This window comes from Podarcis tiliguerta (genome assembly GCF_965153285.1).
Source record: "Podarcis tiliguerta genome assembly, chromosome: 6".
Classification (NCBI taxonomy): domain Eukaryota; kingdom Metazoa; phylum Chordata; class Lepidosauria; order Squamata; family Lacertidae; genus Podarcis; species Podarcis tiliguerta.
The window spans coordinates 31881967-31909680 of record NC_139539.1 but is presented as its reverse complement, the minus strand read 5'-3'; the positions used below and the strand labels follow the sequence as shown (position 1 = coordinate 31909680).

At 45.1% G+C, this 27714-nt stretch overlaps 1 protein-coding gene across 1 annotated transcript in view; it reads left to right on the top strand.

Annotated features, from left to right (window-relative positions):
- Nucleotides 1–2619: 2619 nt before the first annotated feature.
- Nucleotides 2620–27714, top strand: part of LGR6 (leucine rich repeat containing G protein-coupled receptor 6) — a 135664-nt gene continuing 110569 nt past the window's right edge. The window contains exon 1 of the mRNA XM_083444329.1: nucleotides 2620–3058. Coding sequence (XP_083300455.1) covers nucleotides 2832–3058 — 227 coding nt within the window. The 5' untranslated portion in view covers nucleotides 2620–2831. The remainder of the gene's footprint in view (nucleotides 3059–27714) is intronic.

Sequence of the window (27714 nt, the reverse complement as noted above, 5' to 3'; positions counted from 1 at the left end):
TTGTAGCTCTAAAGATGTGATGCATTTGAAGTGCCAGTGCTATAGTCTATGCTTTACTTAGTTAACATATTAATCGTGAATGTGCTTTCCATGTTTCCCCAAGAATGCCAGGAAATTACAGCTCTTAATGCCTCTGTTAAGGGTGCGACCTTTATTTAGGCAATACTGATATCTATCACTCTTTGTGGATGGTTGTATGGTGGGATGGTAGCTTTAGCCGAACAGAGGAATCTGGGACTTAGCTCTGCCACTTACAGCCATCCATCTCCTAGGGAGCAGTGAAGCTTGAATTAATACCAGGAAATAATGTCATATCATATCAATATTGCCTAAATAAGACGTCTATTAATTGCATGGCCCTAACAGCAGTGATTTGCCTTCATTTTGTAGCTTGAGTGAACATAAGAACCCCGTAACACAACAGGTCAAACTGAAAGGTTGTTTTGTTTCTTTGTTCATTTGTTTTTGGTTAATTGTAAATGTAATTAACTGTAGTATGTTTAGAGAAGGCTACGCTAGCAACTCTCTCAGCAGGCAAATTTGAAATTGAAAATGAGAAACTCAATGGAAAACTTAGTGGGAGAGATGAGAAGCAGAACTCATTCTATCAGCTCTGTTGAAAAATCAGCTCCATCATCTCATGCCCCAAACTATTTCCAGCTGGTCTTTATAAGAGCTACTATTTAAGACTTGGTGTCTGTGTTAGCTTGTTCTTCTTCCCTCCTCTTTCCCTTGTGTGTTGTACCTTTTAGATTGCAAGCCTGCAGGCAGGCACTATCTTGTTGTAATTGACTGCATGTAAGCCACTCTGGGGAGTCTTTTTGGCTGAACAAAAAAGAAAGAAATAGTATCATTAATAAGAAATTACACGCCATTTGAAAGAGCAGAGATTTATATGCAAGCTAAGTGGCTAATTTAGCTTAATTTAGCCCTACATTCACATTTGCACATTGTACTGTTAAAGGGGTAGGGGCAGGTCAGGATGGTGTTTTCTTTAGGTTAATTGGCAAGCCAACCTTGATGTTCACAAAAGAAAATGGGAGAATTCAGAAGGAAAAAGTGCACACACAAGTCTCCTAAATCTCTTTCCCCCCTGAAGGCTCTCATGTGCTTATCAGAAATCCAGCTACTATGTACCTCTGAAATATTTCTACCTCCCCCATTGCTCTCAAACTATGTTTACTCATCTCCTGTGATTTCATCTCCCTGTCTCCTTTAACTTCTAACCTCCTACTTTACCTGAACTGTTTATGGTGAGCCTTGGGTCTGTGAGTACTTTCATATCTCTCTCCTCATCTTCCCTTGCATCTTTTTCTGCCTGTCATACAGTCACAAACTTTGTGTAAACACTCCCATTTACCCTGCACCCAGGACACTCTCACTACTGGTTCAAGAAGTGGTGTACACGGGTTAGCCACAATTCACATCTATCCTGATGTTTCTTACGAAAGACTGCATTTTGATGCATCTTCCCCCGAACCAGTTTTGATCCAAATTGAGGGGTGAAAGTGACCTAGATGTGCTCAAACCAGTAACATGTACAGAGCCTGATGGCCATATTCCAGCCAGCCTTCTTTGCATTCACAGTCCATTCAACATCACATCTACAACCTTCTCTCACAACAGGTTCCTACTGAGCATGTGCAGGGGGCATCCTTATGAACTCCCATTGAATAACACTGGCTACAAAATGCCCTTTTAATTAAAAAACCAAAACAAAACTACAAACATCCCCCCAAACTTGTGGGTAATGGTAATGGCATGTGCAAGGTGTTCACCTTGACCTAATTCAAAAAAACATTTCCCAAAAAGTGCAGTATAAATGGATGGATATTTCCCTAATAATTACTCTAGCCAGGTCTATGGGTGAAAAAAAACAAAAACACTACCCATCAACTTCACAAAGTCACTTATCCTCTGTTTAATTCAAAATAATTTGTTTCCTATGCCCAAATTTGGTATGGATGACTCTCAGACTTAACTCTTCTACACAGTTAAGTTTGAAATCAGTTCGTTGCACCATTTTCTAAGCCAGAAAATCCTCCCACCCTGACTTCTCATTATAAGGGCAGGATGTGATTCAGCTGACTCACCTTTAACAGACAACCATGACCCTATAATAGGGAGAGCAATCAAGAGTCTCTTGGCACCTGAAAGAGGAATACATTTACAGGGAAAGATTCTTTTGTGGGCTAGAACCCAAGATATTTTGCAGCTTAAGACGAAGGAAGAGTCCCTTCTTCTGGACTGGCGACTGAATCTTAATTCAACACTGGCAAATGGACAGTGTCCTCCAGTGCCCTTGGCCAACTTAGGGTCCACGGGGGGGGGGGCACAAACACAAATCCCCCAGCATCTGTTGTCTGATGAGGTTTTAGGCTCTGTCAGTATCTCTCTTCTTCTTCTTCTTCTTCTTTCTCTCTCTCTCTAAAAAAACCCACAGTTTCCAGACAAATTCCTGAGCTGGTAACAGGTCTTTCCCCCTTTCCTTTTGAATGAAATTCCTGCCAGCCCTGAAGGAGGGAGTGCGGAGAAAGTTCCCCTTTAACTCCTCCCATGTGAGCCTCTCGCTCCCTGCCCAGCCCAGCCCAGCCCAGCCCGTGTGAAACCCAATAACCGAGATCATTCAACAATGCCTTCCCTTCTCTGCCTGCATCTTTGCTGCGCCAAGGAGGAGCGCAGGAGATTCAGAAGGTGCTCCTCCTGCCTGTGAGGTGTTGGGTCGGTTCCCTCCACGCGCTGAGCAGAGCAGAGCTCAGAGAGAGAGACGCACAGAGAGAGGCAGTGTTGGTGAAGGAGGAGAAGCAGCAGCAGCAGCAGCAGCCCACAGCATGCTTGCTGCCGCGGGAGTCAGGATGGAGCAGCTGTCGCCCTGCGTGTGGCTTCTCCTGTCTCTTCCAGGCGCCCTCCAGATCGCGTCTCTGGAACCAGGCGCTGCGCCCTCCTCGTGCCCTCCGCTGTGCCACTGCGAGGAAGATGGCATCATGCTGTCAGTGGACTGCTCGGAGCTGGCTCTCTCTTCCGTGCCGGGGGGCTTGAGTCCCTTCACAGCCTACCTGTAAGTACAAAACTGTCACACCTTGAGGTTTACTCTCTCTCCTTGGTAGAAAGTGTGCAGGGGAGCACTGAATTGTCTGCTGAGTGTCTTCAAGGCCACATTTTGCTGAAATAAAAGTTTCCACTTGCAAATTAGAACCAATAATAACTTTTTTTAAAATAATAAAAGCAGGCAGTTATTATGACAAGAACCGATTTTCTCTAACACCCCCTCCTCTTCCTGCCCACTCCCCTTGTGGTCCTCTGCAAAGCCTGTTTATATTGTGATGTTCTGCATGCTTTACTTCTTGATTGCTACGGATCAGAGGAGACAGAGCTTGTTTGCTGGGCTGATTCTGATTGTTTGGGAGCATAATGGAGTATTTATACTGAGTAATTACTGCAAACTGCTATGGGATCCGTCTTTCAAACATTTCAAGAGGCAACGCTGACTTAGGCTCTGGAACCGTCAGGATCCGGCTTGAAGTTCCCAGCAAATTGGGAAGTTCAGTGAGCTTTGGGAAACATTTTCCAGCTCTGCCCGGTACGGTGAACCTGAACGAGTCAAGGTAAAGGAGATTTGCTGATTGGCTTCCAAGCAGCATTTGAGAAGTTTCGCGTCTTCTCTCGGGAGAGTTGTTTGTTTGCTCATGGATCGGTGACTGGAGGATGGCTTGGAAATTCTGGGGGTTGCCTTTCTGCACGCCTCTTTTCCTTGCCTCTCAGGGCTGGACGGGCGCTCTCGCTTTGAACGAGAGGAGCTGGAAGGCTGCTCGTGAAAGACACTTTGTCTATTTGGGCACAGAAAGTTTAACGAGCGCAAAACTGTCCTGCGCGGTGAAAGCAATGATGGGATGCAGAGAACCTGGCTTTGCTTTTTATACAAGGAGAGAATGTTGGAAGTTCGTGAGGGTTGCCTGGCTGTTGAAAAGAATTACATGGCATTCCCGGCAAAGAGGGCTGACGTTTGCTCATCCCCACTAAGCAGTGCTGTATTGGGCAGTATTTCCTAGTGCTTAGAGCGGAGAAACTGGCAGATGACTCAACTTTGAGTTCTGGTTTTCCGACTTCCTTGAGTGCGATAACTCACCTGCTGTGCATGTCTCCTAAACGCTTTGGAAAGTGCGCATGGACTTCTATAAAGGAAAATCCTGGACCCAGCCAAGATATACGTTCACAGCAAGCCAAGCTGCTCTAACGTCCATTTTCCTAGTGCCTCGGGAGTGATAGTGGGAGATGCCTATAAGTAGCAATACTCTGTTGGACCCCCTGGAATGAGTCAGTTGGGAAAGAAAGATACCACCATTTCAGAGGGATGCTATCCTAGCTAATTGGGAAGCGTGGCACACAAGGGAACTTGCTGGAATAAACCACACAGAGCCATCTTTTCCATAGGGCTTAGTGGGGCGTCGTGCCAGGGTGCTGGCCTCTTAGGGGCGCCCCAGCAAGTGGGGGAGCTGCGTGGCTTTGCCGGCGGCCTCCCCTTTCCCTGCACACACGCCAGCTGCGCCCCGTCAACGATAAGGCTGGCAGGAGTGCAGCTTCCCTCCCAAGCCTCGGGAGGACAGCGATTCCCGCAGAAGCTTAGGATGGAAGCTGCGCCCTGCCAACCATATGGCTGCTGGACGTGCAACTTCTTTTCCAAGCCTCTGCGGGGATTGCTCTCCTCCCGAGGAGGCTTGGGAGGGACACAACTTCACTCCCAAGCTAATGCAAGGATCGCTCTCCTGCAGCGGCATGGGGGAGAGTTGCACCCCCCCGGGTGGCTGGCAGTGCGCAGCTACGGCCATCCCAACACTATCCGTGGTAATCTGGGGGTGCTGGGTGGATATTTGCACCCCAGCGCTGCATCTGCTGAAGACGGCCCTGCCGCACGCACCCATGGTACCCCCTAGGATATTGGCCTCCCGTCGCACTTCACACCCAGACGCACTCAGCAGATGGATTTGGCGGGATCGGTAGCTGCAGCTCAGGAGTTCAAGGGTGGCATTCAACTAAGTTTTACTCAGTGGAGCCATTGAAATCAATGGACCTAACTTGGCCATGTCCATTGATTTCAATGGGTCTACTCTGGTAAAATTTAGTTGAATGCCACCTGAAATCTTACATTCGTAGAATTGCAGAGTTGAGCAGGACCACGAGGGTCATCTAGCCCAACCCCTCAGTGCAGCAATCTTTTGCCCAGTGTGCTGCTTGAGCCCACGACCCTGAGATTAAGAGTCTCATGAGCTGTCCTTCACAAGGAGGCTTACTGATCAGTGGATTAATGAGGGGAAAGTTGGTTCCTAGTTGGCTGTTTGACACAGCCTGAATAAAGAACTGAAGTGTATGTGCCCATGTAGCTATCCCTTTGAGCTATCCCATATCATGCATCCCCATGACCAGGAGACGTCTCCTTTGAGATGCACCAGAATTTTTTCTGCACCAGTGTGTTGTTTTTTGCACAGCACACTCCAACACATGATGCCCCAGCCTCCATCAGGTGTTATATCTAGGTCAGAGTAGTTTGCTTGAGCAGCTCATCATGTCATTGATCCTAGGATGCTATCTGAGAAGTGCTGTTAGGGGACTCAGTTTGCCTTTTAAATCCATCCTCACACATCCTGCCTTTAAAACCCAGGAGAAATCTCTTAACGCTAGATTTGACCAGATCCTCACTTTCACCCTTCCGTCCTGTTGCCTCGAAGCTGCTTGTACCGCAACAGCTGCGATTGCTGTCCCACTGCCTTACTGCAGAGCTTGACTATCACACAGCTAGAAATTAAGACCAGTGACAAATGCCCCATTTTTTGGCCACCAGGTCACCACAATCACCTTCCTACACCCAGGCTAGATTATGCACACATAAACCGTTTATAGGAGAACCCACAAAATCTAGACACAAGAACAGGAATGTAAAAGATGCATCAGGTGTCTGGGCCCAGTTTGCCTCATCAGCATCCGTAAACTCAGAACTAAACTGTGCAAGGGAGAATGGTAAACATGCATTCAAAATCATGTGACAAAAACTTTTGGGGAAAATTTGGAGTAAACAAAGAGTGAGTGGGGAAAGAGTTAAGCATTGCCTCCTACTCTTTTGGTCTAAATTCCATCCTAAAGAGGTTTAGCTTTTAAAATGTGTTGTGGCATTGTTGCACATACTAATGTACAATTTGCCTCTTAGCTATTACTGAGTTTTGTAACAGTTCTAGCACGATTGCAAGATCACAAAGAACATATTCCTGGCCGTAATAGCTAAAGGAACAGCACTCATGAAGGTTGCAACATCTGGGATATAAATATGTATAGGAATTTTCCTTTTCCAGGGATATTTCAGCCTCCTTTTCCCTGACCCAGAAGGATACATCAAAATTTGCTGCATCTGGAAATGTTTGTTGCTTTACACTGATCTAACCCTATTTCTGAGCAAAGCTTTTCAAGAGTTCAGCAGGATGGGTCGCAAAGTAATCACTTTGCAACGTATCCCTCTTGTAGGCACTTGCCTAGTTTGGGCATGTGGTGGCGCCATTGACAGCTCTTTGTGGTACGCATCCTTGCACTATAAAGTATAGATTCTCCCAAAGCCATCCTTCAAATAGAAAGGTTTTTCAGGTGTTCGCTATCTGCTCCTTTTTCCTGTCCTCCTGTGCATTTGTCGCATTTTCTAAAGAGTGGATGGATCCCATCATGTACATGGATATTTCAAACTCAGAGGTGTTGCTTGTAACTGGTAATTGTGAGTGTGAGTCTTTCTCAGCACCAAGTGCCTCTTGGTGCTATAGATTCCTCCCTCCCTCCCAAGCCCTGCACCTCAGGCTGTCAGGGGCATCCCACTTTAAACTTGATTGGGAACTCCAATCTAAATGTGATTAGACACATGTGGATCTCGTTGCTCAAGTTTTATCCCCTTGGACTAGAACTCTGCAGTGTGAATCAGCAGAGCAACCCCTACTGATAGAGTAGATCAACAAGAATTCATGAAGAATAGTTACACTGGTTTATGGATTTGTCTGGCTTATAGATTTATACAAACTGCTTTATAAATGCGTCTTATTTATACAGTTGCTGGTTTCCAGTATCTAAATGCCCAGTTCCTCCAAGTTATTATTATAAGCTTTCTTAGTAATTGAGCAAAAAGAGCATAGGCAGTAATGTTGGGCACAATAAGGCCATTAAACAGGCAAATGCCATTTGCTCAGAGCATCTTCTTTTGATGCTTTGTATGTGAAAGGTTCCAGGTTTACTTCCTGGCAGCTCCAGGTAGGGCCGGGAATGTCCCCTGATTGGATGAAACCCTGAAGTGCTGCTGCCAATCAGAGTAGACAGTACTGGACTAGGTGGGCCAATGGTCTGCCTTGGTATAGGGCAAGTTCCTAATATAAATAGGAAACTCACAGTACTGTGAATGCCCCCAGCTCTTTTTATATTAAGTTCCAGTGAACTGAATACATCATTGACCCTCCTTACTCGCTCACCTGTCCTGTTGCTGGTGTTGGGGGTGAGAAAGGCACAGAACTCAGTATCCTAAGGCCTCAGGGCCCTAGTGCCAGTCCCTAACCCTTCCTGTTGCTTCCCCTCACCAGCACCACCACCACCATTGCCACTTACCCATCAACTTGGCAAATGTGAAAAAAATAACAGTAAGAAGCAGCAGACTTTCTCCACTTGCCTGCTCTCCCTCCCTCTGGGCAGCCGTGAAAATTGGTCCCCATCGGCTTTCTTGCCCATCTGAAACAGGGTGGGCTCTTCACTCCGCTGCAATTCCAAGCGGAATTCAGTTGAGAAGGCGCTTTCCAATGGCTTTGACATTCTTTGTGGGTCTCTGGAATTTCGCAGCCCACCTGCAAATCTGAAACCCAAGTGCCACCCTTCTCTCTACTGTTTCTGCTTCCAGTATGGAGGATCACTAATGCAAATAGCACCGACTTGCACCTTCCGCCCAAGACGAGCCTGTTAGTTTGGGCTTGGCCTTGCTCTGACCTTTTCACTTGCCCCTCCTGTTGCCCAGCACTGGAGGTGAGGGACAGACTGGGACCAAACTATGACAGGAATTTGGCACAAGAAATTGCCAGGAAGCTGTCATCTCTAACTCCGGTGTTGGTTATGGGGTAGACGCAGCATAGCACTGAGCAGCGTTCATTCCTTCATAAGGTGGGGCAGAAATATTCTCACTACACTCAAGTGATAATGCCTTCATCAGTTGCCTTTTAGCCCATCGACCATGGATGGCATCTTGCTAGGGTTAGCACACCAAAACAATTAGGATATCTGTATCTCCCGTGTGAAACATGCCTTACTAATTCTGATTCCTCTCCATTTCAGTCAGTTTACATATTATTCCAGGAATGTGGCTCAACGTTCCTCTTTTAGCAATAATGTTCTTTCCAGAACTTGCATTACAGCTGCAATCCTAATATGCATATTTTCTTGGGAGTAAGTGTGCATACATAAGTCATGTTATTCAGAGGAATACCCAAGCATATTTCTGTGATGGCCTGGGTTTTAAGTGTCCTTTCCATGTGGCACCTCACCAAGGAAAAAGGATATCAGATGGCCACCTGAGTTTGTAAAGGTCTGCCCCTTAAATGTTGGGATTGTTTGTTTGGTTGTTTGTTGGTTTGTTTAAAAGGATCATATCCAACAAAGTGATTTACAGTCTCTAAAATACACCAGCAACAATTATTAAAATGCAATAATAAAACTATTGCATCTGATTACAATAATACAAATAAACATAGATTTAAAATAGGCTAAAACCAGGATTAGACATGTGGCTCAACCATTCTAACCCGATTGCTGACTTTATATTTTAATTGGAAAAGGCTGTAAAAAATGCTCAAGTGGTATGTGCATCTTAGTCCTGAAGCCATAATGGACCAATAAGAGTGCCTCTGCTGCTCTGCGTAAGACTTTGTTTCCAGCATTAATTAGGAATCCAGATTTTGTGCTATTTTTTGTGAGAGTGATGTTGGAACAGTGGGTGGTATTAGCACTTTCTATGGTTGTGTACATGTGTCAGTGCTTTGCTGTTAGGACTCCTAGCCAAGGAGTTTAGACATTCTCCCCACATTCATTCCTTGCAGAATCAAGATCAGGTAATACCATTCCATTGCTAAAATGGTGTGTTTGTAAATTTAGTACTTGTATAGGCAGGATCACATGAACGCATTCATCTAGCCTTGCCACAGCATGATTAGCATTCAGAAAGATCTAAGACTGTTCAATCAGACCCCCAAGCCATCATGTGAGTAGAAAGAAAATCACATGTTCCATGATGTTCCATTGGAAGTCAGCCTAATCATGCTAAAGGTGGCAGTTAGGCATCTTAGGGAAAGACAGGCACAAAAAGGGTATAATGCAGGTCACGCCACACCAAATGCCACCTTGCATTTTCTCTCTGGCAGCAGAGAGTTCCCTTGATCCCCTGGAAGATGAAAGGGCAGTCACATTGGTTTGCAGAAGGGTACTGTGGGTGGGGGGGTTGGTAGAAGGAGTGGCCGTGCAACATGCATTTTTAAAGTCACAATTGAATGTGGTGTTGCTGGCAGCTGTGGGATGGGGAGAGAGTCCTCCTGTGCTTGGGTCCTGCTTGCGAGTTTCCCACAGGCATCTGAAGTAAGGTATGCATCGGATTGCAATCTCCTGCACTAGGCACGTGCCCTTAAACCTCCTCTTGAAAGCATGGGATTCAGAATCTTAGACTCACAGAGGCGGAAGGAGTCTTGTAGTAGACCGTCTAATCCAGGGGTACCCAAACTTTTTTCAAAGAGGGCCAGATTTGATGAAGTGAATGTGTGTGAAGTTGTTGAGTTTGGGATTGCAGTTCCTGAGCTTTTTAAAGGATTTTATCACAGGACATATACTGCCAAAGGGCCGGATTAGATCGACCGGCAGACTTTGGACATGCCTGGTCTAATCCAACTCCTTCCTCGGCACAGGAAACCCAAAGTTAAGAGCATCCCTGGCAAATGATGGAACGAGCCTCTGACTAAAGATCTCTAGTGAGGGACAGCCCAGCACCCCTCTAGGTAATCGGTTCCATGGCGGACACATGCACAGTGTGCTCTGGGAAGCAGAAAGGGGCACTAACGTAGTAGCAACTAAAGCAACATGACAAGATCTTGGAATTAATTTGGCCACAACTTGATTGATTACAAATGACAGTATGCTTTGGCATAGCCGTTGGGTATGTGTCCTGAGCCAGTGTGGTGTAGTGGTTAAGAGCATAGACTCGTAATCTGGTGAACCGGGTTCGATTCCCTGCTCCTCCACATGCAGCTGCTGGGTGACCTTGGGCCAGTCACACTTCTCTGAAGTCTCTCAGCCTCACTCACCTCACAGAGTGTTTGTTGTGGGGGAGGAAGGGAAAGGAGAATGTTGGCCGCTTTGAGACTCCTTAAAGGGAGTGAAAGGCGGGATATCAAATCCAAACTCTTCTTCTTCTTCTTCTTCTTCTGAATCATTCAAACCAACTGCTGGACAAGCTCACAAGGGTTAAGGGTCCCCTCAAGATGCAGATCAACTAAGGTGACCCCTCCCAGGTCGCCAAATGAATGTCCTTTGGCCCATCAGCCTCCATCTGGACCTTCAGATGAAACTTCAATCCAGAACCCTTTACTGAGGTACCCTGAAATTTTCATATGCCCAAGGGGAGAGGCTCCCTCTCATCCCCAGGGTAGACTAAGGGTTCTGGTTCCATTGTTGAGGTTTCTCCTAAAGGTATTCCTGGCCACTGAGGCCACCTGAGCCTCCAATGACAGGGAATGATGATATGGCTAATATAATTAACTATATGGCATCATATTATATATATATATGTATTCAGCCTGAACAGGGTTGATTTTAACCTTACAGGGTTGTTGTGAGAATTACAATAGAATGTACACAAAGTGGTTTAAACTCTCAGAAGTCCTACAGAAATGCTGAGTTTCATTATAAACCAAAGTTAATTAAGCAGCTCAAATTTCTGTGGAGACAAGCCTTTTCGCGGATCTTCTTAGCCACACATGGTGCTGTAGATGAAAGACATCATGTCAGCAAGATGTCATCATTTTTAATTTTTGGCTCAACGGGAAAGAAGTGCTCCTAGCTTAAGGAAAAATGCATCCAGTCTCTGTGAAGGAAGCAAAGCACTGAGGGAGCATCTAGGTGCGAAACCCAGAGTACCCCAGTGCTGGTAAAGAGTGCGGCGGAGCCTCGGGCTGGAAAAGCTATGGTTGGCCAGTGCTGGGGCTGAGAACTGAGGTGGTTGTAAAGGCTCTGGAGCTCTGCAGAATTACTGGCTTGGTCAGGTCATAGTGAAGCAGCTGCTCCCACCCCCTGGCTTTGTGGAGGACAGTGGAACACAGCAAGCCTAGTCTGGCAGCTCCCTCTCCACCTCGGCCCTCCCCTTTCTGAAGAAGCAACTTATAAATCTGCCCAGGGCACTGCAAGCACTGAGCTCATGCCCTTAGATCTGCGCGTGAGGAGCTCTAACTAGCGATTATAGGAATTTAAGACTGGCTTTGAAATTTTTTTTAAAAAAAATTAAAGTTTTTTCTTATTCTGGCAGGTCTTGGGATGCCGAAGGGTGAATGAGGAGGGGCACAGGGCAGTCTATAATGCCATGCCTTACACTCCTGCTGCACCTGCTCATGTTCAGGAAGCAGCAGGCAAAGAGAGAGGCTTCACATTTCCAAACTAGCCTGAGTTTGGGAGCTCTTTCAATCCACCCTGTCCTTTCCCCCCCAGTGTAGTAAACAAGAGATCGGCACACTTAGAGTCCCTCGGGGCAGGTTCCCACCCCCAGGTGTATTCTGCAACATGACACGGACACAACGATAGTGTATTATCAGGAGATTTATACTGGAATGTCCACACAGCGTTCAGCTTTCTTAATTGTTCTGCGATGCTTCCTCAGGGTCACTGTGTTACTGCTGGAGGACTTCTGCATGGTGATGCAATGAAAGCGGGGCGCAAAAAATAAATAAATAGAAGAAGCCTAGAACATTTGCAGTGTGAAAACTTACAGGAACTACAAATAGTACCGTAAAAGCAGAATCGTGTGTAACTGTCCCGAAAGCATCATGAGCACAAATAATCATGAACGCATAATAAAAAAGACATCTGGAGCAGCAGCCCTGAGATGAAATAAATTATGGTTTATGAGTGGTAACGTTGGAGGCAGCAATGGGATGCAAGTGAGTTCTGAGCCCTTTGTTTTTCTCTTTGAGGAATGGCTATGGTGACAACCAGTCCAATGATGCACCCTGTAAAATGGCTTTCATAGTTCCAATATTGATTTATATTTACAAACACACAGACACACACAGAGAGAGTTGCTGCAGTTTTGAATGGAACACCAGTGTCCATGTGTTGAAATGCAGCTTGTGGTAAATGAAAGTGCAGGAGGCTGGTACGTGGGAAGGGAGTGGCAAATCCGTCCCTGCCTGCATGTTTTCCTGTACACCACCAGCCTGTAGCTGCTTTTCTCCCTGTGTAGCTTACAGTGGTCTCAGGATCTGGCCAGGAGAAAAACAGCTGGGGAGAGAAGGTTCTGGGTGGAAAAGCACAGGCAAGGCAAGGGATCAGCATCCCCCTCACACCTGTTCCTTTTCCCATGAAATATAATATCTCTCTCTCTCTCTCTCTCTCTCTCTCTCACACACACACACACACACAGCCTGTCACTCATTTGTGGGGTTTATTCAAGTGCTTACTGGAAAATTAGGTTTGCACAATTAAAGCACTCTTTCACCCTAGCACAACAATACAAATATATATGTAGCTGGCTTTTTGTAGTTAGGAAAGGCATGGGGAAATATATTGGAAACTGAGGGATGATCAGCTAATTAATGGGAAGACCTCTAAACACCATGCAAGAAAATCAGGACGAGTGCTCATTGTCGTATAGCTACCCTGCAAAACCAATGCTCCATAAAGACTCTGCATAGTATAACCTATGCATAAGCTTTATGCAAGCAGGAAGAATGTTCAATAAACTGAACATCTGAAGGAGGCCTGTATATGTTTGATGGTGAGCAATGAGCTAAAACACGGGCTTGCCACTGTCCAATCTCATTTAAACCCTAAGGGAGGCCCTCTTAAGTGTTGAATGTGCTGTATGGTCCACACACATAGTTCCACTGGTAGTATGGGGCTTCCATTTCCTCTCCCTTCACTAAAATCTGCCCAGGGGGGTCCCAACCCTCCTGAGCTGACTTTGTCAGCTGGAGGAGACAGAAGATTAAGTTCCACTGCACGCCCAGATGTTTGTTGCATCGGCAGAAATGCAGCGTTAGATATGGCCCAGTGTATTTAGCAGTCAAATGGTGTGTAGAAATGAAATAAATTATCAGAAATAAGAAAAGGTATGCAAATGTGCTCAACTTTCATAATTTGTACATGGTCTCTTCTGTAGCAAACATGGGTGGTACTATGTGCTACAAGGTCTCTGATTCAAATGTTGCAGAATCATAGAATTGTAGAGTTGGAAGGGATCTCAAGAGTTATCTAGTCTAAACTCATGCAATGCAGAAATCTCAACTCAAGCATCCATGACAAATGGCCATCCAATCTCTGCTTAAAACCCCCGTAGGAAGGAGAGTCCACCACCACCGGAGGCAGACTGTTCCACTGTTGAACAGCTCTTACAGTCAGAAATTTCTTCCTGATGTTTAGTCAGAATCTCCTTTCTTGTAACTTGAATTCATTGGTTCAGACCCTAGCCTCTAGAGCAGGAGAAAACATGCTCCCTCTTCCATGTGAAGTTATTTGAAGATGGCTATCATAACTCCTCTCAGTCTCCGCTTATGCAACCTTAACATACCCAACTTCTTCAACCGTTCCTCATAAGGCTCGGTTTCCAGACCCTTGATCCTCTTGGTCACCCTTCTCTGCACATGTTCCAGCTTGTCAATATCCTCCTTAAATTGTGGCGCCCAGAAGTGGACACAGTACTCCAGGTGGGGGCTGACCAAGGCAGAATAGAGTGGGACTATTGCTTCTCTTGATCTGGACCATGGGTCAGTGAACTTTTTCATCAGGGGGCCGGTCCACTGTCCCTCAGACCTTGTGGGGGGCCAGACTATCTTTGGGGGTGGGGAATGAACAAATTCCTATGCCCCACAAATAACCCAGAGATGCATTTTAAATAAACGGACACTTTCTACTCATGTAAAAACATTCTTCCCAGACCATCCCTGGGCCGGATTTAGGAGGCAATTGGGCCGGATCCGGGCCTTAGTTTGCCTACCCATGATCTGGACACTATGCTTTTGTTGGTGCAGCCTAGAGTAGCATTAGCTTTTTTCTGCTGCTGCATCACGCTGTTGACTCACGGTAAGCTTATGGTGTACTAAGGCCCCTAGATCCTTGTCACATGTACTACTGTCGAGCCAGGTGTCTTGTAGCTTAGGAAAACGCAAAGGACAAATGCCAACAAAGAAGCATAGGAAACAATGAGAGCATGCTAAACCATGATGTAGTCACCCCTACTCTACTAGCGAGCCATTGTTTTTGGTAGGCAACAGAATTTTCAGGATATTTGCAGGAAATGTAGGGCTTGCTAGAAGATGCTGTCATATTTGGCACAGGCCGCGGCGTCATCATGGCACCAGTGTAGGAGAGATGGTAAACAAGGACATGATAGATTATGAAAGTTCTGAGGAGAGCTTGAATGGTATGTTTTTGATTCACTGGAGAAAGTAAGAGCCCGTGGAAGTAAACAGGGATGGGTTGCTCAGTGGAGAAATATGTTTGTTGAATGTTTTTCTGTGTGTTTGTGTGTGTGTTGGATATATTACCTAGTCAAGGCTGGAGAAGGAAAAATGTTGCCATGGTCAAAACACGTTAATGAGCCTAGAGAGAAACTCAGTTGATGAGAGCTTGGAGGGAAAGGAAAGTTTCATCTTTACAGACGTCACAGTTAAAACTTTTGAGAAAGCACTGGCCAGGTTTCAGCCTATAAGATCTATGGGGTTTGCTCTGAACAGACTGTGAGTACCTATCCTGTTCTCACTGGGCTCCTGAGGAAACAGGGGACTTGCCAGTGGCAACACCAATGGGGTAGCAACCAAAACAGTATCCAGGCCCAGTCCAATGTCAGAGGCTAAGCAAGCAGAGTCCACAACAAAGGGTCAGGCAAGAGACAAAGTCAGGACAGTACATAGTCAGGACTGGCATAGTTTCCAGTAACAGGCAGGGCACAGAGCTGGTACATAGATATTGTTCCAGAAGCTCTTCCAACCCAGCACTGGACTTGCTTTCCCTTGAATATTCATAGGATTGAACATTCATAGGATCGTGCTCTTAGAATATTGCACATAGTTCTGCTTGAGTTGTCTCAAAACAGATATTATAGAATTGGAAAAGGTGCAGAGTATTAAAATGGTCAAGGAGTTGTGAGCACTACCCTACAAGGAATCCACTTAGAGATTTTCTTTAAAATTAAGTGGCATACAATTTTTGCGAAATAAATACAAGTAAAATAAGGAGAAGCTTGAGTGCTTAGCTCTTCGTTGTTGTAAAGAAAGGGGGACGGGGGGGGGGGATGATTGAAAGGCATAAAATTTTATATGGGGGGGGGAGGTGCAGTAAGTTTTCTTCCTCCCTCTTTCCCTAATAATTCTAGAATTTGGCTAGAACGCAATGGAAATGAGCGGCAGAAGAGGTTCGAAGAAGTTCTTTTCCATGCAAAATAGCAATGATATTGCCTTGTTGCAATCCTTAAAACAGTGCTGAAAGATGCATCAGTAATATAAGATCAATTTATGGAATTAACTACCACACAATGTGATGATATTTAAAAGCTGAGATGCTTTTAGGAAGGATGAGGCAAACTCATCAAAGATAGGTCTGTCAACACCTATTAATTGGAATCAGAGGTGCCACTTGCAAGGGCAATTGGGGGAGGAGTGTGATGTTGTGTGTGTGGTGTACCAACATCGCATACACAACTTTGGGACATTGGGAGGAGCCAGGGGTAGAACCGAATGCAGTGGCAGTGCAGCTTCAGTGGCCGACAGCTCCTCCTCTTCCTGCTGCAGGAGTTGGCACCCCTGACTGGAATGTATGGCTTGCTGTTTCTGATCCATGTCTATTGGGCCTGTGCTCATTCGTAAGACGTTTCTGTGCTCTTCCCACATCTGCCTGTGATTAATGAAAATTTGCATTGTTTTCTATTGTATTTGTTCCATTTATATATTCTAATATGCATTTTTTACCCTGAAGCATGTATTTCTGATACACTTCTGGTATGTTTGAGGTAACTACATTTCACAATTCAGAGAAGTGCAAAAAACTGAAGTGCTCCAGTCCATGCATTAGACTGAAATGACATCCTCAGGTATGATTAGATTGAATTACATCCTCAGGTATGATTGTTGGCCAATGTAGCTGACTGGAACTTCTTTGTACAGAGGTACTTGTACTACAAACTGCAGGGTAGCAAGGCTGTCCCTTTCAGTGAGAGCCAGTGTGGTGTAGTGGTTAAGAGCGGTAGACTCGTAATCTGGTGAATAGGTTTGCTTCCCCACTCCTCCACATGCAGCTGCTGGGTGACCTTGGGCCAGTCACACTTCTCTGAAGTTTCTCAGCCTCACTCACCTCACAGAGTGTTTGTTGTGGGGGAGGAAGGGAAAGGAGAATGTTAGCCGCTTTGAGACTCCTTCGGGTAGTGATAAAGCGGGATATCAAATCCAAACTCCTCCTCCTCCTCCTCCTCTTCTTCTTCTTCTTCTTCTTCTTCTTCTTCTTCTTCTTCTTCATGCCTTTTGTGGGTGCCCAGAGACATCGGCCTGGCTGCTGTTTGAAACAGAATGCTGTATTAAATGGTCCTTGATGTGATCCAGCAAGGCAGTTCTTATGTTCATTGTTGGAGCACTCCATGGGGATATCTGTGTTGCAGCAAAACCAGTCAAGAACCTGTTGTGGGTCATGCATCGGACTAAATGGGCTCCTCCAATGTATTATTATTATTATTATTATTATTATTATTATTATTATTAGATACATTTTAATAAATAATATTTTATGGCTCTCTGTGATTTTATTATATTGATTTTCCAAGGCATCTTTTAGGGAATAATACTAATACTGAAAACAATTTTATTACTTATACCCAACCCATCTGAGTTTAAGTAAATAAATAACTTACCTCACAAGGTTGTTCAGAGGATTTTTTTTTTCATCAGTCAAACATAACAGTTAGCTACAGGATCAGAGCACCCCACATTATTTCCATGGCTTTTAACGACATGGAATAGGGGACCATTGCCCAGACAAAAAACAATGGGTTCTGAGGGAAATGTAGAGCCTTCCTCCCCACCCCCCACCCTCGGTTAAAATTGCCTGGCTCTTCTGCCCGTCTTCATCCCAGAACTTTTCTGTAGCTGCCTAAACCCTGCTTGAAGGGAGAGGATTTTTCAAATGAAAGGAGCCCCTATGGGTGGGTGGGGGGGAGTGAGTCAGGCACACCTGTACGTGTGGGAGCCGTTCTTGGAACCTCTTGGCTCCCGGCAGGAGCAGCCGCAGGTCCCACTACAAAGGGACCCCGGGGAGACTGAATAGTTTCCAGCCGAGAATGTTCCCCCAGGGCGGGCAATTAATAACATTCCCCCATGTTCAAAGGGAAGGCGAGGCCCAGGCGCGGCAGCATCTTGTCGGGACCCGGCCTGCTTCAGAAAAAAAAGGATCTGCATGGGAGTGAAATAGAAAGGAAATACCTCCTGTTGACTAAGGAAAGGTGTGTGTGTCTGTGAGATTGTGCGAGGGAGAGAGAGGAGAAGGATGATCATTTCCAGAGAGGGAAGGCGGTTTGGTTCTGCATGCCCTGAGTACCGCCATCTAGGTCTCACAATGTCGTGTTCAGCCACCTGCCCGTTCTGTTGATGGATTCTCCAGATTTTGGGTTGTTCTATGTATAGCATGAGGGATGCGGGTGGCGCTGTGGGTTAAACCACAGAGCCTAGGGCTTGCCGATCAGAAGGTCAGCGGTTTGAATCCCCGCGACGGAGTGAGCTCCCGTTGCTCAGTCCCCGCTCCTGCCAACCTAGCAGTTCGAAAGCATATCAAAGTGCAAGTAGATAAATAGGTACCGCTCTGGCAGGAAGGTAAATGGCATTTCCATGTGCTGCTCTGGTCACATGACCTGGAAAAACTGTCTGCAGACAAACGTCGGCTCCCTTGGCCAGTAAAGTGAGATGAGCGCCGCAACCCCAGAGTCGTCTGTGACTGAACCTTATGGTCAGGGGTCCCTTTACCTTTATGTATAGCACGTAGATAACACATGATGGATGCCTTCAAAGAAAAAAGAGTCAGAAAGCCTAAGCAGCTGGTTCATTAGAAAAAAATATACAGTGGTAGAAGAAGAAGAGTTTGGATTTGATATCTGCTTTATCACTACCCAAAGGAGTCTCAAAGCTGCTAACATTCTCCTTTCCCTTCCTCCCCCACAAAAAACACTCTGTGAGGTTAGTGGGGCTGAGAGACTTCAGAGAAGTGTGACTAGCCCAAGGTCACCCAGCAGCTGCATGTGGAGGAGCAGGGAAGCGAACCTGGTTCACCAGTTTACAAGTCTGCCGCTCTTAACCACTGGTACCTTGGTTTACGAACTTAATCCGTTCTGGAAGTCCGTTCTTAAACCAAAGTGTTCTTAAACCGAGGCGTGCTTTCTCTACTGAGGCCTCCCGCCACCGGTGCCCTTCCAGCATTGGCTTCCGTTTGTCTTCTGGGGCAAAGTTCGCTAACACCTACTTCCTGTTTTGCGGAGTTCGTTGTCCGAATCATTCCTTAACAGGGCTGTTCGTAGACTGAGGTACCACTGTACCTAGAATCATAGAGCTGGAAGGGACCACAAGGACCATCTAGTCCAACCCCCTGAAATGCAGGAATCTTTTGCCCAACATGGGGCTCGAACCCACAACGCTAAGCTTAAGCATCTCATGCTTTACCAACTGAGCTACCAAGGCAGATACATAAGTCAAGCAGTGTGTGTGTGTAGGAGACCGACCCAAAATGACAACATGGAGTGCAAGCTTTTGAGTTTACCAGAACTCTTATTCAGGCTGGATGTTAAACAGAGAAAGAAAAGTGAGAGAGAGAGGGAGATAGAAAGATGCTGCTGGCCTTGTTGGAACCCTGTGTCTGTACTTCGTAACAGTTCAAAGGGAGAAGGAGCTTTGCAGACTTATCTAACCTGATTAAGCTTGCAAAATGCCTCCTCCATTATATCTGGAGAGTGTTACAAACACGAGCTTCTGTCATTCCCAGTAATACCTTTTCCCTCCCACCTTTCCCATTTATGTATTTGTTTATTGCTTAACATCCAGCCTGGAGAAGAGTTCTGGTACATTCAAAAGCTTGCGTGTGATATTTTTAGCTGGCTTTATTTCTACCATCTCCGTAGGTTATGCGAAGGCAGAGCTTTGTGCTCAAGTGATAAGTTCTGTCACTTGTTTCCAAAAAATATATGTATGGGGGAAAGAGCCTTTATAAGGGGAGCAACAGCAAATTTGCTTCTTTAAAAGAAATAAATAGATATTAAGAATTGCAGCCAAATCCTAAATATGTTTACTTAGGATAAAGCTCCTGTTGAGTTCAGTGGGAATTATTCTCAAGTCTGCTCAGTGGAAAAAACTGCCCCAGGCACAGAAGAAGAAGCAGGGAGCTGTCTTTTGGAATCTATAAATATTTGGGAGGTGCTGCCTGTGTCGCTGGAGATCAGATGTGGAAGCTGTGGACTGTTGGGAGTGTTTAAGCATGTGCCTCTATGTATGCTCAACCTCCGCATTTGTAAATAAATGCAAATACTGCAAATGTTACAAAATACCCATAAGCTTCCAGGGACGGACCTTCAAAAGGCATCAGCAGGCAGTGGTGCCCTCCTAGTGGTGGTGCACCATGAAAAGGATAGCATGGGATGAGGCAAGGCATATATCCTGCGGCAGCTAGACACAAAGATTTCTTCTCCACCAAGTTAAAAATGACTAAAACAGGTTAGTTGGCTGTTTTATGTCCACGTCTCATCAGACGTTATGTTCTCAGGTTCTCCTGTTACCACAGGACATGGAATGGCCAATCCCCTGGAGGTCTCTCTTCCCACTGTAAGTGGCCCTTGTTACAAGCAAAATCCACAGTTTATATTTAATTATTATTGCATTTATATCCCACCTTTCCTTCAAGGGGCTCAGGGTGGCATATACTGCTATACAACACTGCTTTCCTAACTTTCTATGGCCAATCGAAGCCTGTACTCAGGCCTGCCCTAGGATGGGAATCAGCATTTTGTCTCCTATCATAACCAATCATAACCAATCTTGCCTGCTGCAAAGCCAATAAGAGTTCAGGACTCATAGCTTCATACTACTACTAATAGTGAAGCCCCACCATATAAATGCAAGCTATAAAGCTTCTTTCATGGACCAGCTTCGTACGAGGAACACAGAGAAGGAATGTGTGTGTGCATATACTTCATGTTTTCCACTCAAAAGCAATTGCTGCTCCCTTAAGTAAACAGTCTTGACATTTTTAAAAAAATGAGGAGAGTCACATAACAGCTTTTTACTTTTACTACTAATTTTCTCTTAATGAAAAGGAAGCCTCATTAACTCCTCTGTCTTCCTTCCTTTGGAACACTTAACTTCCTCTCATGTTGGATCTGGCCAGATAGGGCTTACCCCAACATTGTTTTGCTGACATTCAGAGAATAGCTGTGAGAATGATAAAAGGAAAATCCTTTCAAGAAAGGTTGAAGCAGCCAGGTATGTTTGACTCAGGGGCCAAACCACATGTGATGTTGAGAGATCTGTGATTAGCACTCTCGCAGTTGTTGGACTGGTTTTGGGTTGTGTTTTTTTTAAAGTATTGTAAATGTGGCCACAGAGGAACCTAATTCAGATTGGGATCAGAGTGTGAGAGTAGGATGGTGTTAACCCTCTCATGCCATGCCCTTTCCTCATCTGCCCCTCGTCAGCAGGTGGTGCTATTTACTCTGCACGGTGAAACATACTAGCATCATATTGGATGGAGGAGTGGGATAAAAATATTTTCTAACTGGATGAAAATGTCTCTGCCTTAGGTGTTCATTTGGTGGTGGTGGTTATTCGGTATTTATTTTTTATTATAAAAGCTGTATTTACCGCTCAAGCGGGAAGGTAAACAGCGTTTCCATGCGCTGCTCTGGTTTGCCAGAAGCGGCTTAGTCCTGCTGGCCACATGACCCGGAAGCTGTACACCGGCTCCCTCAGCCAATAAAGCAAGATGAGCACCGCAACCCCAGAGTCAGTCACGACTGGACCTAATGGTCAGGGGTCCCTTTACTTTACCAAGTAATTGACCTTGAGGTGTATGTAAAAGATGGTTCATGAAATAATAGTGATGATGATGATGCTGAATTGGTAGGTTTTGAAACCTACCCATTCATCTTGCAGTCCATTTGTCCCTTGAAAATTTGATCTAGAGGACTCTCAGTTCCTAGGATTTGAATAATATAGAACATTAAACAGAAATAAGGATCTGGTAAACAATCCAACCATAGTGACTGAGGTGGACAGTCAAAGGCTGCAAATAATACTAGAGGCATTGTCAGGGGTTCAGGAGCAGAGGCACAGGGAAGGGAGGAAATGGAGAGCGAGGGGGAGGAGTCCGAAGGAAATGTCAGCGATGACAGCGGTCCGAGGTCTCTGAGTCTTTCCAGTGAATCGGATGATTCACAGAAAGGGGCTCCCATGGTAAGGGCAAGGGGGGTGCCTAGGGGGACACCCCAGGAAGAAGGGGCCAGAGGGGACTCAGAGAGCAGCAGTTGGAAATCCGGACCAGCGTCCACACCAGAGTGCAGTAGGGGGGAGGAGTCCCAGGCATCGGGATCAGGCGGCGCGCTGCCAGCGGGAGAACATGAGGGAGGATTGACCACGCCTCCGTCGGGGAGCGAGGAAACGGTCAAGAGGAAGGTTGAAGGCTGCGCGCGCGCGCCAAGTTCAAATGTACAGGAGGGCGGCACTGTTGGCAGCCCGGATAGGGAGCCAGGTCCTAAAGCCCGCCGAAGAGAGAGGGAGGAGTCAGGGGGGTCAACGTCTGCGTCGGAAGAATCCAGGAAGGAAGGGACCCCGGGGGGTAGCAGGACCCAGAGGAGAAAGGAGAGACGGAAGAGGTGGAGTAAGGCTAGAGTCTTAAACTGGTGTACAGGGGGCGGAGATTCAGATGGAGCTTCGCCGGTCTAAACCCTAGACGTAGAGCTGGGGCGCTGCGGCTTGAAAATGGAAACTGTACTTCAATAAAGACTTTTGTACATTACTACCGGCTAGCGTTGGTCCTCTGTGAGCTGGGACCAGGAGCCAGCTCTGACAGGCATGAAAAGGGAATCAACGTTAAAGGTATTCCAGATGTTCATCTACCTTTGTGTAAATGATTGAGCTCTGTTGAAAAACGTTTTGTTATAATACCTAGGAATTGATCATCAAGAAGTGGTAGAGCAGACTAAGTGAATTGGACAGGCAACTGGGGAGAATTATAGACTAACTTGGCTCTCGACAGAAATTTAGTAAGTGGTTCTCAAGCCAGGTCCCTGTACCGTCTAGGGCAGGCATGGCCAAACTTGGCCCTCCAGATGTTTTGGGACTACAACTCCCATCATCCCTAGCTAACAGGACCAGTGGTCAGGGATGATGGCCATGCCTGGTCTAGGGGATGGGGAGAAATTTGATTCAGTTTGCGTTTAAAGGGAAAGCTACTGTATTTCCATTTTTCGAAACAGTACATGAACCAAAACATGGTCATCCTTTGAAATGTGATTTTCTCTGAATTTTGCACCTAATGTGTCCAAAAATGCATATACTGGGATGAAGTGTGCAGAAGAATGCATGTATTAGTGAAAATAACATAGATAAATGCAATAGGTTAAATGCAATTGCTTTGCAAAAGTTTTTATATTTGGAGATATTCACTAAGATGCTGGTGAATTTTCATGAGGAATTTTTTCTTACGTTTTGCAAGCTGATGTGGAAACACGAAGAATAGAACTTAAGATTAGGAAAATGAAAAACTGGCAAAAATCAGAATGGTCAGATTCCCCCATCCCTACCTCTTCATTCCCAATTGCCATTTCCCCTTTTCCAACTTTGGGTGGGTCCAGGATATTACAACTGACACCTCAATTTGTGTCACTGATCATATCCTCCTCTTAACTCAGAAGCCAGGCATCCTGAGAGCTGAGAAGATGGTAATTAACTTTGGCTTTCTCTCCTGATAATCAACGGGGCATGTGGCACTACAAAGACCTTGCCACTCAGTCTAAATGAATTTCCCTTCGTCTTGTTCTGCATTCAGATCCCATTAGTACTGGAAGACTTAAGTTAAACCAGGCACCAGGCATGGCTGTGACCCAGTTATGACAGCACCAGTGTTGACTGAGTCAGACTCCACAGGCATTGCAAAACCTTGCAGGGACCAAGCTCAGGTTTCCCCCAGCACCCAGAATGGACTGTCCTTCCAAGTATGGTTTGGATTTCAAGATTTGCTTTCATTTTCCCTAGGCTGGTGTGTGAAACTTTGATAGCACTTTGGATGGATGTTTATAACCGGCCTCTGAGGCATGGCAAAAGGAGTGCGAACCTTCACAGCAACTTTTTTGGATGTCAGAATAGATCCTAAGTTCCAGATCGGTGGTTTGCCAGCAGACTGAGGAAGGGAAGCCTTGCCTAGATTTTGGTCACATTGGCAAACAGAGCACAGAGCGTTGTCTCCATTATTCTTAAGCAGGGTTGCTATGCTTTGTTGGAGGCTGTCAGACTTAGAATAATAGAATTGTAGAGTTGGAAGAGACCTCAAGGGCGATCTAGTCCAACCCTCTACAATGCAGAAATCTCAACTCAAGCATTGATGACATGGCATTTACACATATAAATCAACACATGCATATTTATACAAACCACCCTTCTCTTTTGCCTTTTTTTTGGGGGGGGGGGACAATGTGTAAGTGTCCACCTTGAGGCGGCTTTTCGTTTTTTAAAGGGTTGAGGTGCTACATGCAAGGGTATGTTAATGGTAGTTTCCCCCCTTAGGACTGATCAATGGATGTATGTGCTGTGTCTAAACTATATTGTTCCCTGCGTACATGAAAGCAACTTCCACCCATAAAACACATTGATATGCATGTCTATATTTTTCAGTATGTGTTGTTAGGTGTCAGTAACAAACCACTGGAATTCAGTATTATCAGTTTTGAATCCATGGCATTGAATCCCCAGTGACGTACATTACTGCAGGATGACATTGTCACAGAATGTGAATGGTTTAGATACTTAATATGCCAAGTTTGTACCTGGGGGGAGATGATGCTGTATAACATCTACTTTAGCTGATGCTGCAAGGGGAGATAGATGACCTGCTTTGGCCATTGCAAAAGTGGGAAAACAAGTGAAAATTCATTAATTCTGTTTGCTTCCATCACTTGTTGAGCATCTTCAGTAACTTTTAATATACCCATCTGTACGGTAACTTGTATATCCATTTTTTTTAATGAATATTACGTGAGTATCAGCTTCCTATACTCAAAAACAACTACTAGTTTTCGGTAGGGCAGCCAAATGTTAGCATGCAAAAAAAGCTATATTGTGTGAACCAGCCTTAGAAAACAAGATATGAGGAATGACCCCAAAGAGCAGCAGCTGAATGGCTATAACAATTGACTACATTCCTGAAGGTTGTTGTCACCCTCTGTGTTGTTGTTGCTTTGCTTACATAAATATAGAGGGGAAGATTATGCAATGTGTTGTGGAAGGGAAAGATGGTTAATGCAGTACTGGCCAAACCTCATTATGTTTAGAACACTACCACATCTAAACATCTCTCCCTTCCACAACCATCTTGGCCAGTACACACATTAGGCAGCAGCAAAACTGGGTTTGCCATCCTACAAAGAGCCAAAGCAAATGTATACCTGCATGGGATATAGGTTTTCAAACACCTGTTTGTCATATTCACAGTTTTTATTTTAAGATGCACATTTGCAAAATCTTGGGTATACACGCTCAAAGTGTAAGGTATGATGAAGCCATGGTAAGCTTTGAATATAGTAAATCAAAACCCCATTCTCTCCACTCCATTTTCCTTTCCCTTTTTGCTGTGGTTTTGTACTATTTCTTTAAAGTCCAGGATTTTCCGTTAGATCCCACAGTTTATGGTTGCTGTGAGTCTAACTGGCCACATGAAGCTAAGGTGAACATTCTGTTCTCCATCTTCCAAGAATCTCACTGGCTTTTGAAAAGTAGAACATGAATTTCTTATTACTATCTGCAAAATCTTAACTTGGATTATGCATGTGTATGAACACAGCCTTGATTCTGATTGCTTTGTTGATCATCTCGGTTTTAGTTTGTTTGTTTTTTTAAAAAATATGCAAAGTGACCTAACAAAAATATTGTTGCATTAAAAATCCCCTAATGAGTACTAGCCTATCACCTAGACATGCACGTTCCTTTCATGTTTCTGCCCGCCTCCACCACTGCCAAACCTTCATGCAAACTGACAAGCCTTGTAGCATTGTGAGCATTTTCTGATTCTTCTTTCCTTTGGGTGGGAGAGGACTGTCTCTGCTGTTTTAAATGCATATGGTTACAAGGAGAGCAAGACTGAGTTAAGAAAACTTGCTTAACCTCCTTACGGAAATTGGATTCAGGTAAGACAGGTAGAGTTGCCAAAACTAAATTTGCAAGAAATAAGAGAGTTGTAATGTCTCTTTAGGGATGCGGTTGGTTCTGTGGTCTAAACCACTGAGCCTAGGGCTTGCCAATCAGAAGGTCAGCAGTTCAAATCCCCGCAACAGGGTGAGCTCCTGTTGCTTGGTCCCTGCTCTTGCCAACCTAGCAGTTCGAAAGCACGTCAAAGTGCAAGTAGATAAATAGGTACCTCTCCGGCGGGAAGGTAAACGGTGTTTCCGTGCACTGCTCTGGTTTAGCCAGAAGTGGCTTAGTCATGCTGGCCACATGACCTGGAAAAACTGTCTGCAGACAATCGCCAGCTCCCTTGGCCAGTAAAGCGAGATGAGCGCCGCAACCCCAGAGTCGTTCACGACTGGACTTAACTGTCAGGGGTCCTTTACCTTTACCTGAATGTCTCTTCAGTACAGTGCTATGGAGCTGCACTGAAAATGGAGACATACATTATAGAGTGCTGCCACATCCTGGGATAGAGACAACCTTTATAAAGGAAGGGGACACTGTGGGGTCCTGGGACCAGCAACCTTGAGCCTTTTATACAGATTAACTGAGTTCAAACAAATGACCCTTTTCACATCTCTAAATCCCAGATTTAACTTGCCTGATATATTATATTGTGAACATAATATTCTGTATTACTTGTTATGCTGACTCTTGGAAGCAGCTGCCTAGTCCTCTCTCACACATCCTATAGTAATCCAACGGACTGTAACAAGCACCACCCTGTGTGACCCAACTCCTTTTGATCCATCCATTTCCCCACCTTCTTAGACAAACAGAACCACAAGGCAGCTCTTATTTGTTATTGTAATAGATGCATAGACACGAAGGAGACAGGACTTGGCCCCTTTGTGTTTAGCTCCCAGAAAAAAACAGGGGAATAGCAATTACACTGTCAAAGAAAGTTGCTGCAAAGCAGACCTAGACCCTTTTATATCTGAGGAAAACGTTGCTGGGGGTGACCAGCTCTTCACTTTAATTACAGGCCTCGTGTAACACTTCCAGCAGTTTATGTACAAAAGTGAAGACAGAATGATTATTATTATTTTTGTCACACTCTGAGGACCTCAGGGTGGAGTTATCCCACCGTACTTCTCTAATGATGAGGTAGGTTAGGCTGAGAGAGAATGACTGATTCAAGATCACCCAGTAAGTTTATAAAGGCTGAGTGAAGATTTGAACCCAGGTCTCCGCAGCCCATTTCAAGCACTCGATCAATTATACTACATTGGATCACTTATTGTTAGCTAGTGGCTGGGGAAGGCTGGGTGGGTAGGAAAGACTTTCAACATGTGCAATTTCAGCTTCTGATCCTTGTCAAATTTCACCTTGCCCAGAGTAATAATTTCAGCAGGGGTCAATATTTATAGCTCCAAGAGGAAAGTGCCAGATTGAATTGAGCAGAAGGGTTGTGTACCAACTTTTGCAACTGTGTAGGAAATGAGATTCATAGCACATGCCAAACACTATCCAAGAGAGATGGTAAACAGACTGGTAAAAAAAATAAGCTGCCTTTTCCCAGAGAATGAGTCATGTCCTGCCCACCGTGACGAATTTGCCACCTACATTGAAGGCACAAATCTTTTCTATGGAGCTCAGCTTCGGGGTACCCGTTTGATAACAAAATTCATGGGACAAGAGCCTGAGACTTGTGCACTTTGGATCATTTCAGCTGACATGACCAGAGATGTGGACGATGAGCTTGGAGAAATACAAGCAGTCATGTGTGAATAAGTGCCAAACTAGACATAATGCAGGAGACCCATGAATATGAGTTGCTTTTAAAAAAAAGTGTTGTTAATATAGCAGCAGGGTGTGTGTGTGTGCTACTTTGAATTAGGACCATGGTACTGAGAAACGGAGGATATAATCCTTTCCCCAGGCACTATTTTCTTGTCCAAAGTTGCCAGTTTACCGTAAGGACCAAAATATATAGATGGCCACTGGACAAATAGCAGCTACAGGAGGGTAATTTTCAATGGGAAAGTGGCTTGTGGGTGGCGAGGGT